This window comes from Phyllostomus hastatus, unplaced genomic scaffold (assembly GCF_019186645.2).
Source record: "Phyllostomus hastatus isolate PE091 unplaced genomic scaffold, TTU_PhHast_1.1 phas_scaffold_585, whole genome shotgun sequence".
NCBI classification, from domain to species: domain Eukaryota; kingdom Metazoa; phylum Chordata; class Mammalia; order Chiroptera; family Phyllostomidae; genus Phyllostomus; species Phyllostomus hastatus.
Genome location: NW_025334037.1, coordinates 7581470 through 7595111, shown reverse-complemented (window position 1 = coordinate 7595111; position 13642 = coordinate 7581470). Strand labels below are relative to the sequence as shown.

The 13642-nt window shown below is 50.3% G+C and overlaps 1 protein-coding gene across 5 annotated transcripts in view; it reads left to right on the top strand.

Annotated features, from left to right (window-relative positions):
- PLEKHA7 (pleckstrin homology domain containing A7) overlaps positions 1-13642 on the top strand; it is a 202958-nt gene that overhangs the window by 126552 nt on the left and 62764 nt on the right. For all 5 annotated transcript variants that reach the window (XM_045825405.1, XM_045825402.1, XM_045825401.1 and 2 more), the window contains 4 exons: positions 4300-4411; positions 5207-5311; positions 7616-7688; positions 8156-8256. In XM_045825405.1, the coding sequence (XP_045681361.1) occupies positions 4300-4411; positions 5207-5311; positions 7616-7688; positions 8156-8256 (391 nt within the window). The remainder of the gene's footprint in view (positions 1-4299; positions 4412-5206; positions 5312-7615; positions 7689-8155; positions 8257-13642) is intronic.

Sequence of the window (13642 nt, the reverse complement as noted above, 5' to 3'; positions counted from 1 at the left end):
TGCATTGGTGGCAGCCGCAGACTGCTTCTCCTTTAGTGCAGTGCTGCACGATTTCCCGAGTGTCGTTTCCATGCACACAGCCACCTTGTGAGTGGGAGGAGTTTTCACCCGTGTCGTAGTAGTGGGAACGGAGACCTAGAGAAGTGGTGTGAGTTGTGGAGGGGGTGGTAGGTTGCAGAGCTTTGTGGAGACCCAGTTATTCTGGCCTCACAGTCTTTCTAGCACCCCGGGTCCCTCTGGGTTTGGGCGTTAGTCTCGGGCTGAGAAGGGCAAAGGCTGCTCTGTCAGACTTGGGGACTTGCCATGGGACGGTGTCTCTGTGGAGGAGCTCAGGGCTTGGGAGTCCAGCTTCTGTTTTGGGCTGGTCGTTCATCTCTCTGAGCCTCAGTTTCCTTGTGTATAAAATGGAGATAGAAAAAAAAAACTGGCTTTGCAGGGTTAAGTGAGACAATGCAGGCAAAGTGCCTGGCACAAAGTAGGTGCTGGACAAGTACAGCCCAGTCCCTCTGCTTGCTTGATCTTGTGTACCTGTCCCTGAGGGTTGGTGACACTTGACTTGGTGACCTACCTATGGTGATGGCAGTAGGGCAGGGGAAGGTCTTGCTGGGGTTCCACTTCAGTCTGCCCCCATTCTCGATGTTGGCTGAGAGGCCGCTGAGGACCCATTAAACACACTCACCTACATTCAGACCCAACAGGAAAAAAATGGCTTCTGAATTCTAACCTCCCTTTCCTACTCTGTCTGTGTTATGTGCATTTGCTCCCAGATATGCAGGAAGCAGAAGCAGCTCCTTTTATAGATGGAGCATGTGAGGGATGGAGAAAGTAGCTTCCTGCCCAGGCTCACCTGACACAACCCTGAGGAGGTCCAGAGAAGCGTGAAGTCATTTCCTATGGAGCTTCTCCAGGCTGATTCTTGTCTGGTCCTAACTTCGTTTGCTCCTTTCTGATGGGAGGCAATTGAATTAAAACTCCAGCTCACTGTTTCAGGCTGCAGCCCACACCCTTCCAGGAAAATCAGCAGCATTCACGAGCCCAAGTCAAGGAAAGAAAAGCCTTTGTTCAAATCATCCCACTGTACTTTGGGAATCTAGATAGCACCGAAACCTGGCAAACAGGATTTTAATTTAATAGATTTTATTTGATGACATGGGGCGTCTGCTGTCCATAGCATGTTCAGAAACCTGGCAAACAACCTCCAGAAGTGTGCATCTGAGCCAGTTTTTCAGCTAAGTGAGAAAATTGTTTTTGAGACTTCTTTTTACATTCTCACTTTTGGATACTGAATGATGTCCCAAGCATGACCACCCCTGGTGTGTGTGCGTGTGCGTGTGTGTGTGTGCGTGTGCGTGTGCGTGTGTGTGTGTGTGTGTGTGTGTGTGTGTGTGTGTGACTTGTAATTCTGGGTAATGTCTAGTTATTTCCAGAAGTCATATTTGCCCATGGAGGACCTATGAGGTCATGACCCACATTGAGGAGATTCAGAGGAATGCCCTCTGAGGACAGAGCTTGTCACCTGCCTGAGTGGGCTGCCGCGTGTGTCTTGTCCTATTAGACAGCTGGGCGAGGGGCTGCCAGGTAATGACTGAGTCTGTGGCTTCTTCATCTGGGAGCTGTCCCTGCCATTGGAAGCCCTGATGAAGATAACGCTCCTTGTTTGTAGAGACAGCACGGTCCCCTCCCTGTGGACAGATTTAGTTCGGACATCAGTCCTATTTCCTAGTAAGCTGGCTTTCTCTGGGTGTGGGTTAGCAGAGGTCTCTGGTCATGAAGAATGGAGTTGTCTTCATGTGCTGCTGCTTCCTCCCCTCTGCCACGTACTGTCCCTCACTGACGTTCAGTGTTGGGGCCACCTCCGTCCTTCTCCCGCTGAAGTATGTTCACAGCTGGATCCCGAGGTGGCAGTTGAACCCTCTTTCCTCATTCACCCAATGCTGCAGGGCAGGCAGCTTTTCTCTTGTCCTGTTGGCCTGGGAGCTCTGTGGCCAGCCAGCATTTCAGAAGCTAGAAGTTGGGGAGGGGAGAGGGGTTAGAATGCAGGGGGAGGATTAAAGTTGGAGGTCAAGACTGGAAGGTGCTGAAATGGCAAAGGTGGCCGTCTGTCCTGGAGCCCCTGGGCCGGTCACAGACCCTGATCATCTTTGCTCTGTCCCACAGAGGAGGGATGGCTCGCCTAGTTGAGGGGGCCTGGCGCAGTCATTTCAAATGATGTAGATGAGTTTAAAAGAGAAAATATTTATAGTAAATATTTAAAAAATCAAGATGCAAAATCATAAACACAGTATGGTCACAATGATATAAAAACAAAAAAGTTCTTCCTGCCCCCCCAAAAAAGCCCCAGCGTGTAAAAAAGAATGAAGGTAAATATGCCAAAACTGTTAAAAATGATTTCCCTTTGAGTATTGCGGATATGGTGATTTTTTTCCAGCTTTTTTCTTATATTTCTCAAGTATTCTATATAGGCCTTATGTAAGTCTTAAATAGGAGCAAATGAAGCTTGATAAAATCCCAAACCAACCTTTTTTATTGTTGTACTTCAAGTCCTGAATTTTGGCGTAGAGACACAGCTGCTGCAACTGAGGTGACGGAGAGTTCACCTTCCTTGTCTCATGCCTGGGAAATCTGAAAAGTCAGGCAAGACCCGGTTCCTGGGAGGCCTCTGGGACATAGTTCTTCCCGGAGGCAGGGCCTGGACAAGGCGGCCTCTCAGAGCCCCCTCCCACCCCTGGCTGGCAACGCTCTCAGCTGCACCCAGCTTCTGCCCGCCAGGAGCTCGGTGACATGCTCTGAGTGGGGAGCGGCAACACAAGTCTGGCTGGGATGGAAGCGGGAGGTGGGGAATCTAGACTGAGTGCCTGAGCTGATAAGGAGCCAGTGATCCTCCTGCCTGAAGGGACTTGCACCTCCAGCTGCCAAGCCTCCAGCAGGACCCAGTGCTGGAAAGCTGATGCCCACTGCAGTGGTCCTTCTGTGAAGAGCTGCTTAATGGTGCAGGGTATCAGGGCTCTGGCTTGGGGTGTGGGAAGGATCCCTTATACTTGGAGCAGCAGTGTTTTTTCAAGGAAGCAGCATGTTTTATCTCCAAGGTGGGAACTAGGATTTTCCCTCGAAGCACCTCTGTAAAAGTGAGGCTGCAGAAAGACCATCAGAGAGCGCTTCGTCCTCTGCCGTGTCCTGCCTGGACCCTCTGTCGCCGTCTCCGCAGGGTCCTGGCCCAGGTCTCCAGGTCAGATTGTCTCCACTTCTCGGGCAGAGAGCCTCAGTTTATGCAGCCGCCTGGACCCTATGGCCTGTCAGAGCAGGAGACAAAACCCAGCCACTGGGGCTCCCGCTGCAAGGGAGGCTGGCTGCTCCTGGAGTTAGTTAGAAGCATCTGGGGATCAGCCTGAGCTACTCAAGGACAGGACTGAATCTGTGTGGGTGCATTTGCCACCATGCTGCTTTGGGGCACTCTGGCAAATCCTGGGGCTCTGTGGAGGCAGGTGAGAAAGGTTCTTTATGGTGTCTCCACATGTTGGACTGAGATATTTCCGAAGGGCTGGCCCTCCCAGGGCGAGTGGAGCTTCTTGAGTGAGCAGCACACTGTCACTGGATGCTGCTGATGGGGATGCACCCCGGGGATCCTCATGGGGGACCCAGGCATGCTTTATTTGTTCCTGCTCTCCCGGCATGGCACAAGGGGTTAATATCTCCGATGGCTCCATTTTGGGGCAAATGGAGTGTTCCCAGAATAGGACTCTTTGTTGAGTAGTTTATTTTGGGAGGCAAGCCCTACTGGCATTTGTGTAAGTGATTCTCTGTGTGTATCTGGGGGTGTGGATGTGTGCACAAGTGATTTCTTGTTGCTAATTATAAACAGCTGCTTTTGGGAGCCAGGAAAATGGAGGGGTGTTTGTGTGTGTGTGTGTATGTGTGTGTGTAAGGGGCACGGGTTGCTCTTGCTGTGAGGAGTGGTGTGTGACTACGTGTGCCCATCTGATGGGGCAGTAGCCACGGACATGTGAGTAAGAGAGTAAATGTGGGGACATTAGGGCAGCAGGCAGGGCTCCTTGCCTGACCCTGCTGTGTGGTGTCAGGCTGCAGGGATGTGCCCACCTCTCATCCCCTTGATTCCCTGAAACACATGGGTTGGCTGGGCGCCATGGACCTCAGGCTGCTACCTGGAGCCAGGTGGTCTCCAAAAGGTTGGTCCTAGGTTGTCCAAGGCCCATCAACCAGTTCCAACTAGGGCTAAATCTCAGATTCCGCTTCCTACTGCAGTCTGGCACTTGGTCACTCGCTTTTCCTGTCTCCCCACAGGCCAAATCCACATATGTCGAAGCAAGAGAGAAACCAAAGACCGTCCAGCATGGTCAGCGAAACGTCCACAACTGGGACCACCTCCACCGTGGAGGCCAGGCCTGGCCCCAGGGTGAGCTCCTGGCCACTCGCTCCTTCTGTCCCCTCTCTTGTATTTGCCAAAGCCTTTTGTCCTCAGAAGCCCATTTGCCTTGCACCCTAGTTTTGTGAAGGAGACATAGGAGAAGTATTCCCCCCACAATGACAGATCAGGAAACTGAGGCCAGTTGGGGGGGTGCCACTTGTCCGAGAAAACAGGTGGCTGCTGACAGACACAGGACTGACATCTAGGTCCTGGGACACATTCTTCGTTTCCCAGCGTGTCTCAGGGGGGTGACATATGTGGGAGGCAGTCTGGAGGAGTTTGTGTCAGGTGGGCCCGAGGAAAAGTGCTCTCAAAAGGGGCCTAGAGGTTTCTGTAGCCAAGATGCGGGAGCACGGACTGGGGAGCGGAGAAAGGAGCAGCACTGCAGTGGGAGAGGGCTGAGGACCCAGCCCAGCCAGGAGGGGTAAATGTCTGGTAATTAGCAAGGTCTGTGGCCACAATGTGGCTGTGTTCCAGAAAGCCTGGCTTAGGGCATATTGGGGCCAGCAGCTGCTGGTGACAGTCGATTGAAATATCCCTTTAAATTTTTCTTGTCTGTGGCCCAGATGGGAAGCTTGCCAGGTCTTGACTTCCCCTTTAATTAGAATGCAGTGGCCATGTGCGTGCCGGTCCCAGGTCCCCTGGCTGTTCTTTTGATCAAAGGGCACTGCCGGGTAGAATAAGAAGGCAGAGGGAGCCGACAGCCCATCCATCACACAAGTGCTTTTTTTGTGCCTCCCTAAATCCTCTCTGCTGCTAGCGTTCAGGTCTGCCCTTCCCTAGATCATCAAGTCCAGCAATAAAGTGCACAGCTTCGGGAAGAGGGACCAGGCCATTCGGAGGAACCCCAATGTTCCGGTGGTGGTGAGGGGCTGGCTGCACAAGCAGGTGAGGGGGCTGAGGAGGGAGGGTGGGCAGGAGGAGGTTGCTCTTGCTGATTTCTTTCCTCCCTGGGAGCTGGGGGGAAGCTCATAATAAGTGTTCTATTGCTGGGCTTGCCTGGAGCAGGTAGATTTTGCCTACCATGCAGAGCGATTTGCTGTTCATTTTTATGAGTGGACTGTCCACTCAGTGGCTACTGCTTCCCTCCCCAAACCCATGTGACCACTTTGGCCCCTGGTGCTACTTGCAGCTCTGGGACCCAGGCGCTCGTGGTTGGGCAGCGGCCAACGAGAGTCCAGCCTTACTGCCCGCACTTCCCTTCTTGAAGTTAGAGTCTTTGTCCCATTATGGCTAAAAAAATCCCATTTTTCCTCTTGCCCAGTCTAGCACACATATTTACCTCCCAAGCACCTCAGGGTCCAAAGTGGCCAAACTCAGCCCATCGTCTCCTCGCCCTTTACCTCTTCCCCCCAAATTGCTTTTCTGGATCTTGGTGATGATCCCACCCTTCTCCCGGGTGCTCAGGCCGGAAACCTCAGCGCCATCCCCAACTCCTGCTTCTCCCACACCCATCCAGGCCGAAAGGCCCGTCAGCTCTGGCTCCCCCGAGGCCGTTCTTCGTCTCTGTCCTCACCAACCACTGTCGTTCTCTGGTCCCCTGGCCACGGACAGGCCGTGAGCATCCTGCCTTGCTGTCTGCCGCTTCATTCATCAGGTGCCTGCCATGTTGTAAGCGCTCTCACAGCAAGTATAAGGAGAGGAATAGCACACAGTTCCTGCCCTCGTGGAGCTGGTGGTCTGCGGAAGGGGCAGAGGGACACATGTCTCACATGTCATATCAGTACCCAGCACAGTCTGTCACATATCGTATCCAAAAAAACCCACAAATCAAATTCCAAAAGCAACGATGTAAATTTTTACTTAGGGTTTATGGGAAGACAGGAGGCATTACACTGCACCCCGCACAGAAGAAATCCCTGAAAGCCTCTTTGAAGTCTCCCCCACCCCGTTCTGGTCCCTGTGGGGGGCAACTCCCACAGCCCCCCAGCCTCCCTGTCAGACTCTCCTCTGCCACCACCCTGTCCTCGTGGTGCCCCTTCCCTCACAGCTCTGTTCTTGCTCTGCCCATCTCTTTTCTCCCCTGAGTACTTTAACCCTTGGCCTTTTCCATTTGTGTCTCTGTGTCCATTAAACAAAAAGGTGCTCCTTTGCAAGGTGAAGGGAAGGGAAGAAATTGTAGATGACCCCGCCCCCTAGCCCAGGCCCCCATGCGGCATGCTGTGGACACACGGCAGAGGGAATGTAACTGAGCTTGGGGGAGTCCTGAAAGGCTTCCAAGAGGAAGTGACATTTGAAGCAGGTACAGAAGGATGGAGAGGAGTTTTCCCAACAACGCTACTATCCTATGCTCAGAGGGTATCTGGTCAGCGCAGAAGAGAAAACCAAGAAATGTGTGAACTCAGGAAAGTACCTTTGTTTTTAGCACTTTAGTAAGTGGAGAATGGACAAACTTCACGTGGTTGTTAGCTGTAGAAACTGTGAATTTTTTTCTTTTAAATATAAGCCAGTCAAAAACTACAAAAGGAAGACAATTTTAACAGTTAAAAAATGCTCTCAGATTTTCCTAGGTTTGGGAGATCACTGACCTTAAAACATTACTGTTTTTTTTCTATTGTGACCATGTCTTTCTAAAAATTTTCACATTCACCTAGAATGTTTTTAATAAATATAATGATTTACATTTTAGAAGAGTAAAGACAGATTCTTATTATGACATAATTTGATAGCAAGAAAATCCAAGTCATTTTACATTGAATGGAAGGAGAATACGGTCTCTTATGGTAAAAACAAAATCAGTCTCTTATAGTAGAGAACTGAACTTAATCATATGAGAATGTTGCCTCATTGATTAATTAGCTAACTTAAACTCCTTGTTTCATACTATGAAAATCAGTTTTCTAATCAGCATAAGTTGAAGGCGTTTTACAGCATAGCATTTGATTAAACAAAACTTTCTCAAAAACTAATTTCATTCTTAAAGGAAGAACTGTATTTCTGAATCCAGATGTTCCTTTCTAAAAGAAGGGTGTTTATAATACATTAATCTGTTTCCAGGGGTTGCAGGGTTGGGGGGAACTTCCTGGGAATCAACTATCATCGAATCTAAATTTTAATTTCCTAGTGAACGAATGTCCATGCAATACAAGTTCATTAATCTCCTGAAAGAGGGAGTGAATACGGGCAAGTCATGACTGGGGCGGGGAGCAGTGTACTCAGTCATTGCATCGAGTGCTTTGCTTTGCTTTGCAGGACAGCTCTGGGATGAGGCTGTGGAAGAGGAGGTGGTTCGTGCTTGCTGATTATTGCTTGTTTTACTATAAAGGTGAGCAGGGGCTTGAGCCACAAGGGCTCTTTGTGTCAGGGGGTGGGGGTGGGGGTGAGGTGATGCAAAGGGTGGTCTTCTCAGAGTCAGTGATCGAGCTAATTAACCTGTGGACCTGCCAAAGACTTCACTTTCACATATATGGGGGATTGGTGACATATTTATGAGTCCCGGCACTGGAAGTGCCATTTACTGAGCTAAACAGGATCTGGTTTGCTGCGTTGCAGGAGTTAGGTTGAGTTGAGCATGTTTACACATCTGTTTCAGCCCTTGGGGAGAGGGCCCTGTCTGATTCACCTGTGCAGTTCCACCATTAGCACAGAGGTCCCCGGAGAGCAGCTGAATGGACCATCAGTGAATGCAGTCGTGCTGGGGAGAGATAAGGAGCCCTGAACTAGGGCAGTGGGATGGACCAGCCCAAGGAAGGTGCCACAGAGGGTCATTCTGATGTGTTTTTCCATTCAAAGACAGCCGAGAAGAAGTGGTTCTTGGGAGCATCCCTCTGCCCAGCTACGTGATATCGCCTGTGGGCCCTGAGGACCGCATAAGTCGCAAGTATTCCTTTAAGGTACTGCCCCTTCTCCTCTAGGGCCCAAATTGCATCCTAGGGAACCGTGTTCCCGAAAAAGGCTTTATAAAAGCAGTTGTTTTTGTGGGGAGAGGGAAGAAGGTAAGCTAGAGAGTTTCAGACTCATATTAACGAAGTTATAAATTCTTTACACAAGAGTAACATTACGTCACAAGTACTTTCACTTGTATCTGAGCAGCAATTAGAATCAAATTTGGTTTGTTTTCTGGATCATCGAAACTTCCTAGGGGAATCCCTTTACCAGTAAAACCCCCTTTCTATTTCCTTTGTCCCCATGCCGTTCGGAGTGAGTGGGGCCATGAGAACTGATGGCCATCCTTTGACGACCTCTGGCACCTTCACAGCCAGGTGTGGAGGCTCCAAGAAGGTGGTGGTCAGGCCCTAACTCAGGGAACCTTGAGGCCATTTCCTTCAGTGGCCTTCAAGATTCCTTCACTGCTGATATTTCTTGGATCCCTGGGGATGGTCAGGGTGGGGCACACTGAAGGTCCTCGTGATTGGCAGTTGGAGTGGACGTTTCACTGAAGCAAGTGGCTGTTGGTGCCATTAGCCACCAGCAGACACCCCTCATGCAGCTCAGGACATGAGGCAATGACATGGGTTCCTGCCTGTGCTGCTTATATAGCTTGGCTACTTCCATGTTGGAGGTATGAGTTGAGTACTAGGCAGTAGGTATTAAAGCAAAGGTTGAACAGAAGTCACATTTTCCAGCCACAGGAAAGGGCCATGGAAAAGCAACGATCAGACACCATTCATTCTCTGGAAGGGTTAAAGGAAAGTGTTGGTACTCAGTGCCCAGGGCATCATTGGCAAGTGATGGTCTGCGTCAGCGTCTTGATGTGGGCTCCACTGAGGTGGTGGTGGTTGGAAAGTCAAGTCTCACTTTCCTCTGCCTTTCCTTCCTGAGCCGAGGCTTCAGCTTTTTGCATCGACAGGTGGGCGCTGTCTTTCCTCTTCCTCGGACTGTCCCTCTCCCCAGTGACTCCAGAATAGCAGCAGGTTGAACATTCTTGGATCCTTTCCCACTTCCTGTTGCACGATAGAGTACTGTCCTGTATCTGCAGAGCCTTCTATGATTTGAGAATTACTTTTACCCATGTTAGCTCGCTTCACGCTGTGGGAGCCTGTGAGGTCGGTATTATTAGCTTCACTTTATAGATGAGGAACACGAGGATCCGAGTGCTAAGGAAGCTTGCCCAAAGTCACTGAGCTGGAAGATGATGGAGGCAGAACTCAAACCAGAGCTACATCCTCCCTCTTTCTTTCTTTTTGAAGATTTTATTTATTTACTTTCAGAGAGAGGGGAAGGGAGGAGAAAGAGAGGAAGAGAAACATCAATATGTGGTTGCCTCTCACACGCCCCCTACCCAGGACCTGGCCAGCAACCCAGGCATGTGCCCTGACTGGGAATCGAACCAGCGACCTTTTGGTTCTCAGGCCGGCACTCAATCCACTGGGCCACACCAGCCAGGGCTACATACAGCCTCTTTCAGTTTTGAGTTACTGGGAGGGAAGACAATTTCTTCTCTTCACGCTTTTCTTCCACATCGGTCACCTCCTGCACATACATTGTCGGGGGTGGGAGGTGCTTTGAACTAATGTTTGTTGTTACCATTTAGCAATACTGTTTTATTTAATAGTTCAGGAGCCTCTCCTGCCTCTTGCTGGCTCTGAAAATGTTTTGTTCAGTGGGTTTCAGACTGCTCTTCTGCAGCCTGAAAGTCTTCCCTCAGAAAACCCTCCTTTCTAGAGTCACATGTTGCTGTTGGGGCAATAGTCTGGGTGACGAGGCTGTGCGTGGTTATTTTGGGACAGCATCTAGACTATTATTCTCAAAGTAACTGATCAAACTATATATATATTTCATCTTAACACTTTTATTGGAAGCTGTGAAAATAGATTCTAGGAAAACATCTTTTATGTGTCGTAGATTCTGTAAATTTTTTTCCCTAGACTTCACTAAGAGTGTTGCCTAAGTCTTTTGTCTGCGAGACAGAAGGCATGCATGGGTTTGCGGGGACCTGTAGGGGAGACCTTTGGGTCTGGGAGCAGAGAAAAGCCACAGCAGACGGAACTGGTGGCGTTCAGCTGGTTCTCCAGAAAGGGCTGTGGTTTTCTGAGGGTGACAGGGTGCCCTTTCCCTTTGGGCTGCAGCATCATTCTTTTAGGGGCCAGAGAGCGGACCCCCTGGGGAGTTCAGGACTGTGTTCTTAGGCGCACTGAGGAACGCACAGTGTTCTGTGTCCTGGGCCTTGTGCCTGTTTCTGATGTCAGTTCTCTGTTTCCTGAGCTGAAATTATCTGACTGTTGCTAGGGCACCCTGCTCGAGATCACTCAGCATTATCTGTAATGATAGATGTAGGTGCAGCCTGAAAGGTTATGTGGCCCTCTCCTGGTCTTTTTTTCCCCAACTGTGCCTGCAGCCAGGCAGCCCCTACGCATGACCAGGGAGGCCGGGGGCTAGATGCACCCGAAGCACAGCCGGGTCTGCAGGATGTGCCAGGCTGGGCTCTGTGAGGGGTTCTGCCCTGTGCTGCTGGCTCAGCTGGGTGTCCCCCGACCCCTGCCCCTAGAGATCTCCTATTGAATGCACAGCCACCATCCGCCTATTGGTCACCTCTGAGCAAGCTTGGCCCTCCGGATCCAGGACCTGGAGCCCCACTCAGTCAAGGATCCACAGGCCTTCAGTGGGGAAAATGCCTTTACTGCCCCCCCACTCTGAACCATTCTCCCTCTCTCAAGATCAAGGGGTCCAGACCTGAGCCTGCAGACCCCCTAGTGTCAGGGGATAATTCATATCTTTCCTTTTTTTAACCTATAACATTTCCTTTGATTAAGAAAGCAGGGCTTAACAGGTATTAGCTGTACCTGCATCTTGGTTGCCAATAGAAACCACAGATATCCTCACATCATATTACAATTGTTATAAATACCTTGAAATATCATTTATGAGCACCCCCACTTTGAATTACAATAATTATTACTATGTTTGTCTTCTAATGTGTTATTTTTAAAAGGTTTTATTTACTACTTAGAGAGAGGGTAGGGAGGGAAAAAGAAAGGGAGAGAAACATCAATTTGTGGTTGCTTCTTGTATGCCCTGCAGTGGGGACCTGGCCTGCAACCCGGGCATGTGCCCTGACTGGGAGTCAAACCTGGGACCTTTTGGTTTGCAGGATAGTACTCAATCCACTGAGCCACACCAGCCAGGGCCTTATAATGCATTATTAAAGAAGCTCCTATATCACTATCTCACAATATTTAAAAATATTTTGATAAACATTTCAATATATATCCTTTATGTGTCCCCTTAAAAACATTCTGAGAAAAGTTCATGGGAATCACCAAACTGTCAGGGTTTCATGCCCCCCAAAGATTGCGATCCCTTGCTAAATTCTGGCTGAAGGCCAGCCAGGAGGTGAGGTTGTTCACTTATTTATATTCGACAAACTTCTGTTGTGTTCTGTGGTTTTACTTGGCGGATGTAGATCCTGGGGCTACAACAATGAAAAGGACAAAGTGCTTGCCTTCGTGGGGCTGACACTGCAGCGTCTGCATCAGTGGGGGTCGCTGGGGAATGAGAAGGGAACCAGAAAGCTGCCCCTTTCCTCCCCCACTTCAGTTTTGTTCCTTGTGTCTCAAACCCACCCCTTCCTCCCCGCTGCTGCCGCCCCTGTTCTGTCTCGGCGGCCCTCATCCCTTCCCCAGGTAGCTAACTTGCCGCTAGAACAGTGCCTGGCACATAGCAAGTGCCTATAGTGTTGGCTTCAGCCTTCGAACTCCCTGCAGTCTCCAGCCCCTCCTCCATGTGTTGCTAAACTGCACATCTGTTCAGTGCTCCCCACTGCCTGCAGGGGAAAGCCCAGTCTTGGTTTGCAAAGCCCCAGCCTCTCTCTTCAGCCTCATTTTTAGCCACTCCCATTTTATACTTTCCCTCTGGCCATATGCAATTGCCTGAAGGCCCAGGACATTCCTTGCCCATAGACCTTCACTTGAGCTTCAGCCAGAGCCCACAATGCTCTTCCCTCAAAGCTTACTTGTCCTTCGGGTCTCTGTTCAGGAGTCACCCGCTGCGGGAAGCCTTCCCTGAGCCCTCTGGACAGGTTAGGTACCCTCCTCCTCTACATCCACAGCTCTTGTATCACTGCACTGTGGATGGTTGATTGCCCGTCCAGAGCTTTCCCCAGGAAAACCCGCCCCTCAGTGAGTTCTGTAGTTCTGCCCAGGTAGGCGGGGCGAGTCCCCTTCTGCAGACAGAGACCATGTGGAGCCACCATCTGCAGCAGGAGTCTTGGGCAGGGACACTGCTTTCACTTCCCAAGCTAAGATGGGTTAAGGCTTCTTTGCCATTTGTGTTTAGTCCTTTATAAATGAGAGATTGGGAAAGAGGGTAGAGAAGAGTCTTCTAAAGTTTCTAGAAAGCTCATCAGTCAACCACTATCAGTTTGTCAAGCGACTGCTCCTATAGTAACATCAATGAACCTCTTTTTAGCCTTACACATGGCAGGCTGTGCTCTAAGCGCCATCATTTAACCCTCCTGGCCTCACAAGGTAAATACTGCTGTACTCACAGTTTCATTTTCAAGATGAGAAAACAGAGGCATGAGCAGGTGAATGATGGGCCCAGGGTTCCCCTGAGATACGAGGCAGAAAACCCCGTGGGCCTCAGGCCGACTCCAGAGCCCAAGCTCTCACCCAGATCACACTGCTGGTCAGCTCGAAGGTGGGACATGAGGAGTTCCTTTCCTAACCTCAACAAAAGGGCCTCATGTTTCTGTAAGTCATGCACCTGCGAGGCTTGTCCTTGCTGCAGGTGTGCTCTCACCTTTCCTATCCAGTCCATTCCCAGATCCTGCTGGCGTTACCTCTCCAGACTCTGTCCACTCCTCTCCTTCTCTGTGCCCGCCACCATCTCCCACATGCACTCCCGCAGTGGCCTCCTGACCCTGTCCCCTCTCCTGCCCCTGCCCAGCTCTAACCTCTTCTCCATATTGCAGCCGCAAGAGTTTTTCCAAACGAAATCTGACCACATCACCCCTCCTCCCCCAGCTTAAACCATTTAATTGCTTCTCACTGCTCTTATAAATGAGATGACCCTGATGTGACCACAATGCCCCAGTGTTCTGGCCCTGCGCACTGCAGCAGCCTCACTTCATGTTCCTTCTCCCTGCTGGTCACGCTGGCCTCATCCTTGAAACACACTGTGCTCCTGTCCATCTCGGGGTAGTACACATCCCCTCTGTGCTACTCCTACTAAAGCACGTGCTTATAGTGTAGAAGGCAGCTTAAATGCCATTTCCTTAGGGAGGTCCTTCTTCTGGTCAGGCCAGGGTACCTGAACTTTTTTTTAGAAGATTTTATTTAT